The sequence below is a fragment of the Penaeus chinensis genome, chromosome 7 (genome assembly GCF_019202785.1).
Source record: "Penaeus chinensis breed Huanghai No. 1 chromosome 7, ASM1920278v2, whole genome shotgun sequence".
Lineage (NCBI taxonomy): Eukaryota > Metazoa > Arthropoda > Malacostraca > Decapoda > Penaeidae > Penaeus > Penaeus chinensis.
Genome location: NC_061825.1, coordinates 43,073,520 through 43,080,786, shown reverse-complemented (window position 1 = coordinate 43,080,786; position 7,267 = coordinate 43,073,520). Strand labels below are relative to the sequence as shown.

General features: G+C 37.7%; 1 protein-coding gene across 2 annotated transcripts in view; it reads right to left on the bottom strand.

Annotated features, from left to right (window-relative positions):
- LOC125027143 overlaps positions 1–3,349 on the bottom strand; it is a 4,185-nt gene extending 836 nt beyond the window's left edge. Inside the window, exon 1 of one of the 2 annotated variants that reach the window (XM_047616004.1) lies at positions 3,238–3,349. In XM_047616004.1, coding sequence (XP_047471960.1) covers positions 3,238–3,259 — 22 coding nt within the window. In that variant the 5' untranslated portion in view covers positions 3,260–3,349. The remainder of the gene's footprint in view (positions 1–3,237) is intronic. The other variant, XM_047616005.1, reaches the window with a different exon arrangement.
- Between the last annotated feature and the right edge of the window lie 3,918 nt (positions 3,350–7,267).

Below are 7,267 nucleotides of genomic sequence, written 5' to 3'. Positions count from 1 at the left end.
ATACACACACAAGCATGCACACACACACACACACACACACACACACACAAACATGCACACACACACACACACACACACACATACACACACACACACACAAGCATGCACACACACACACACAAGCATGCACACACACACACACACACACACACACACACACACACACACACACACACACACACACACACAAGCATGCCCACACACACACACACACACCACACACACACACACACACACACACACACACACACACACACACACACACAAGCATGCCCACACACACACACACAAGCATGCCCACACACACACACACACACACAAGCATGCCCACACACACACACACACAACACACACACCACACACACACACACACACACACACACACACACACACACACACACCACACACACACACACCACACACAAGCATGCATGCACACACACACACACACACCACACACACACACACACACACACACACACACACACACAAGCATGCCCACACACAAGCAGCATGCACACACACACACACACACACACACACACACACACACACACAATGCATGCACACACACACACACACACACACCACCACACACAACACACACACATACCACAACACAAGCATGCCCACACACACACAACACAAGCATGCCCCACACACACACACACACACACAAGCATGCACACACACACACACACACACACACACACACACACACACACACACACACACACACACACACACACACACACACACAAATGTACAAGTATAAGATATGTATACACATACAAGTGTATGTGGGGCCTATGTGAAAATGTGCACATTACTATGTATCTGCTTGTGTGTATGCAACTTGTTTTTTTTTTCACAAATCCCTGTAGCCACATGTCAAAAGTATCTTTACTTTTATATATAACACATATGTCAAGTCTATGAATAACATAGGTTAGAAAGAGAGTAACTGACAACTATGCACAAAACTACAGGGCATTAATGGGAAACAATATCCAACTATACTTTTTTTTTTTGTTTCAATTTACCCTGAATTAGTTAATAAGCATTATCTAATCAAGCCATCATTATTATTTATCATTTGCAGCATGTTTTTTGTTAAAACTAGTATTCTAAAAAATAATTTCCAGTTGCAGATCAATAACAATATACTGCAGTTCCATGGCCATACATCTATGAAAATAACATTTCACATTCTCTTTACATATGGAGCCTTGCTGTAATGCCTAAAATGAAAACATACATTATATTTCACCCTTATCCAAAAATGTACTCAGAGTATAAATAAATATCTATAATAGAATGCACCCCATAAAAACTTTACATACAATTTCAAAATCAATTAGTGCTGATTTCTTCCCTAAAAGTTACTCCATATTTTTCTACCTCAAATTTAATCTACTCTCTTACTTTATGTTAATATCTTAGTGGTCTCTTCATTCTTATTGAAAAGGATTGTAATCATTACTTATGAATATGATTGTTATGGTCAATTCTAAATAAAGGAATCAACTTTATTTCACTATGTAAATATTACTACAAAAGGTTTACTATGATCATGAATCTTGTTCTTCTTTCAAGGTAAGTAAGGAGAGCTACATATATCTATATGAAAAGACTAAAAGTTTTCTTCTCTCTCTACAGAACACATTATTCAAGATTTCCATTTGTTTAGTAGGCTTGAAAACTAGCTCTCCTGGATTTTCTGCCTCTTGCTCTTATCAATCCACAGGGTTTTGAGGTTAGCCACAGATTACCCATCTGTCATTGTACATACTTGAGCTTAGTACCAAAACAACTCTTTGGTGTCCTGGTTTACATATATTTGAACAACATGGCTTGGAGATACTGAAGAAAAAAAACATGAGTATTTAAAATAGTACTGTCACTGCTATTTCACAAACTGCATATTGTGCTATCACTGGTAATTTATATGATACCTAATTCATATTTTCTTAAATCAAGTCTTTTGAAGATCCAGAATTCTTTTCAATTTACTTTTTACAGCTGACTCTAGATTCAAGAGGTATCTGGTAACATCAAATATCTAGGACACAAGATGCCAAGAGAAGGCATAATTTTGCATTTACTTCCTACAAAATTTTATTTAAAAGGCTTTCAACATACCTATGCAGATAAGGATGTCTCATTAAACAAAGCCTTATGACTGTGGTTAAGAATTTTCTGAGCTTTCAGGGTGTGTTAGAGCCCAAGACACATCAATTCTGTAAACTAAATATTAAGTCTAACAATATTATCCTTATCACTTTCCTACAGGTGTGATTCAGCCAAGTGAGAGCAACACAAAAGAAGGTGTTTCTAAATCCCATAGAAGTAAGCTACTAAAATAACATACAAATGTTTTCTTAATAACTGTTTTATCTGCAATTTCCTACTGACTGTGAAAATTACAATTCAAATCCACCCATCTTGTTCTGAATATCAAGGTATGTCTCTTTGTCAGAAAATGAGGCCATATACAAGGTGTCCCCAACTCTGTAATTAAACAGGTCTTGTGTGTATGTCAACTGGGGGGAGAAGTGACCCCCCTCAAGGTCTGTTTGCCTCCACTCCAGGGCTACAATCTTTAACTTTATTTTTCTAAACTAAATTAAGCATTTAGATGTCCAGTTATAGCTTTAAAATTCCCCTAAAATGGCTATTTTATTTTTTTTGTTTGCTTCACTCGCCTATCCGCCCCCCCCCCCCCCCGAAAAAAACTAAAATGACAGTTCAGAGGTGGTATTATTTAGGAGAAAAAAACGTCCTTCACGGGTTAAAGGTCATAGGAGGTAGGTATATTGAGTACCACCTTACTGGTTAAGACAACCACATTTTCGGGTCAGTCCATATTGCAAAGCTTAGTACTTACACTGCTGTTCGAAAATTATCATACACTACTGAAATCAACCTAATGGAAATGACTGCGAAACATCGGGATAATTTCTACCTTTAAGAATCTAGCACGACTTTCACAACGCAAAAACCGGCCAATGGGCTGCAATCTACAATGGTATCGATTCTTACAAATCCTGTAGAGAAGGTGAAACACATAATCCAGTCCAAGAGCCATTCATTCAAAAGAAGCAGACACGGCCAGGTGAAACCACAGTATAATTCCGCGTTTTGTTTGCACCTAGAGCATGAGCATACGCCTATATAACGTCGGAATTTTATTCACTTCCTTTAATAACGCCCTTGTCCACATTGACTTTGCATTACCTGCACACTGTATTCTGCGCATCTTGATAAGTATGTCACAAAAATTTCATTCACAGTACTCCGTTGCGTGCATCACTCCGCACACGTCCATACACACTGAGGTCACAACGCGCACTGACGCGACGAGCGGCAGTTGGCAACCCAGCAGAGAAGCTCTCGCATCAAGCCGCGTTGACCAATAGGAGCCTGAATTGCCTTCAGATCGGTGACGTTGTAGAGAAATAGCGTTTAGATCGATGACGTCACAAAGAAACAGCCAATTAGAGAATAGAGAGTTTTGTAAATTCCGCAGTTCGACAGTGGAAGAATAATAGTGGCACATGGGGATTATGGACGAACACGAGACAGAACAACGTGTGGATGTACAGTATGTACCCTATCCTCTTATCATAAACAAGGGCATGTAATTGACGATATTGTACCGGAAGATATCAATTCATTTCAATCAGGGAGATTGTGGCGTGGTGTAACGTTTGAATCACAGGTGCTTCAGTCACGCGTTTTTTTATGACTAAGAAAATCCCAACTAATTATTAATTCTGCAAGGTCAGTATATATATGATAACCCTGTCCACGTACAAAAACATGGTGAAGATTACTTATCATTATAACAAACGCACCGGAAGGTACAACTCCTTTTTAATGAGAGTGAAACATTGGTATCTAATGAGAAGCAAAAATATATATCCATCTGTGTTTATACACAGTGTTAGACTTAGCTTTACAGTAAGATGTGATTATTCTTACCGTCTTGTATGTTATGCACACCCACACACACCCACACACGCACACACGCACACACACACACACACACACACACACACACACACACACACACACACACACACACACACACATATATCTATGTATATATAAATATAAAAGGAAGACAGCTAAAGTAAGAAATGAATATGAATCGTAACGTTTCGAACTCTTCACGAGTTCCTCTTCAGACGAATAATATACCAAAATGGATGTGTACACACATACACACACACACACACACACACACACATGTATATATGAATATAAAAGGAAGACAGCCAAAGTAAGAAATGAATATGAATCGTAACGTTTCGAACACATCACGAGTTCCTCTTCAGACGAATAATATACCAAAATGGATCATCCATTTTGGTATATTATTCGTCTGAAGAGGAACTCGTGAAGAGTTCGAAACGTTACGATTCATATTCATTTCTTACTGTGGCTGTTTTCCTTTCAACTTTGTGTACACGTTACTGTGTTTGTGTTTGTGTATTTCATATATATATATATATATATATATATATATATACACACGCATATATATACATATATATACGTATACATATACATATATATACGCATATATATACATATATATATATGCATATATATACATATATATACATATATATACACATATATAAACACATGTGCACACGCACACACACACACACATGTTTATATTTGTGTGTGTGTACTTATGTAAAAAAAATATATACAAAAATACATTCATGCAAACATTATTAATTAGAAAACGTTATACATTAGAAATAGTGTTTTTCCATGTATCAAACAACCTTTCGCTTTCCCTCTCAATGAGTGTGTGTATTTGCGCGCGCGCACACACACATACATATATATATTTATTTATATATGTATGTATGTGTCTGTGTGTACAAATACACACACACTAACTGAAAGAGAAAGTGAAAAGTTGTTTGATACATGGAAAAACACTATTTCTAGTTTATAACGTTTTTCGTTAATTAACCCATTGCCGACGGGCATGGCATGTACGTACATGCCATGGCCACTGTGAGTTTACTTGTTTAATTGTTTTAACGCATAGATGGCTAAACTTGTACTAAGTCACCAATTAATACTAATACTACTGCTAAAAACTGCAGTAATAGCAATGATGATACTGATGTTAATGTTCATAACATAAATAAGATACATAAGAAAGCGGAAGATATATATCCGCATCATTATTACTTCCATTTCTGTTATTGACATCCTCGTTGAATTACTACAGGAAGCAATGTTTTTTTTTTTTTTTTTCATGATAACAAGGACTATCTAACCGCAACAAAAACTGGACTCTTCAGAACAACGCTGGTCGACGTGACTAAGTGCAGGATGTGTCTCATTTTGGGCGTAGGGGAAGATGACAGAGGCGCGATGAAGGATAAGGAGTTAATACAAATGAAATAGACAAAAACAAAATGATTTTTTATGTATGATTTTGGAGTCCTCTTTCGGGGTTGGTGGAGCTAGTGTAAACTTGCATTCTAAGTTTCTCTGGTGGATGAGAGTGGAGTAAATAACGGAGTAAAGGAAAAGTATTCAACGAGGTAAACGGGCATTTAACGAAATGAAGTTGATAGAGGTAAGGTGAAAGATGAAAAGCTTTTAAGGAATTCATTTTTTTTTCTTTAAATTTCAAGTGTCATATTTCGGTGGAAAGCAAGGTGAGGGCAGCTGGGTTGAAGTACCCTTAGATAGATAGATAGTGACGAAAACAGGAAAGTAAAGTAAGACATTTATGACGAGGTACATAAATATCAAACTAAGCAAAGTTAACATGAGGCATGATGAAGGATAGGAAGTTAAAATAAAAATAGTCCTATGTCGGAGGCAGGGGATGGGAAGGGAAGCTAGTATTAATGGTAAAAGAACTCGATATTAGAGAAATACAAAGGAGGAAACCGCCACACGCAGCGGTAATGGCGGTGAGAAAAGCGGATAAGTAAAAGAAAAGTAAGGACTAATCTCTCAGGGACCGCCAGACATTGTGTCCTAAGGCCTGTCTTGTTGATACATATAACGAATTAAAGAAATAATGAAAAATGCCAAGGTACATAGCTTAGTAAATAGGTAAATTTGGCAGGCGTTAACCCCGGTCATCTCACACCCATTTTTCGGAGGTATTTGATAAGAGAGGGAACTTGCATTTGGTGCGCGGTCAGTGGAGGGGTCATATTTTCCCTCCCCAGTTGACAATAAATAACTTTATTGTTTTTGGTATGATGAAATTCTGAATATCTAAATCATTATTTTACATACACTACGTTTTGCATTATATGTTGATAGAAGAAATCAAACTGCTGGTTTTTTACGCTGCGACTCGAAGCGTGAAAACCAGACAGCGCTCAAGGACAATCATCACCCTTACCGAAATGATTAGTCGCACATACCTCGCCACCCCTTTTTGTGTCCCCAACCATATTGCTTCTGAAACTCATAGTTACGCTGAGCACAATATGCATGGCGGTGAATTACGATGCAAAAAGAGTATGGTTATATTCGGTATTTCTTTTTATTATCAGTCGTATCCATCGTGAGTTGAGTTAATCACGTGGCTCACGTATATCCTAAAAATGTATTGGCAAGTATAACATCTGGTATATCTCAGCAACAGAATATAATTAGAACTCCCGTCATATCCTTATATGCGTTTGCCTTTACACAGAATACCACTTCGAACCCCAACCAGCGCATCCTCTCTGTACAAACTCATTAGAACCACTCTCACGTCGTGCACTGCCATTGGTGGAACTCCAACTCGCAGTCTGGTTGTATAATAAGCGTTTTATTGTCATTAAGATAATTTTCTTTCCGCTATCGAAATATGAGGATTCAATAATAACATATCATAGTAGAAATGTGAAGCAATATTTGTACATCCTGAATACTGCTTATAAATCTGCGCAACATTCAGTCATATTCTTGTTTGAGAATACACAGAGAAAAGTTGTAAAACAATAGAAAACAGCGAATCGAGGAACTACGGCCAAGCCCAAATGTAATCGTCCCAGGATTCAAAGTCGTTCTTTTCTTTTCTCCGATACAGCACGAAGAAAGAAAACCCTGCCAATTAATCCAGCCAATTCGCAGTGCCGGTTAGAAGGATGATTCGACAGAAGAGGAAAGAGCATAAGGTGGTTGGTAAAAGTGAATCGAAGCGGGCACGTTTTTTTTTTTTTTTTTTAGTTATTCGAAGGGTCAGTAGCCGAGAGAGGTTCAAGGCAGAGTGACGCCC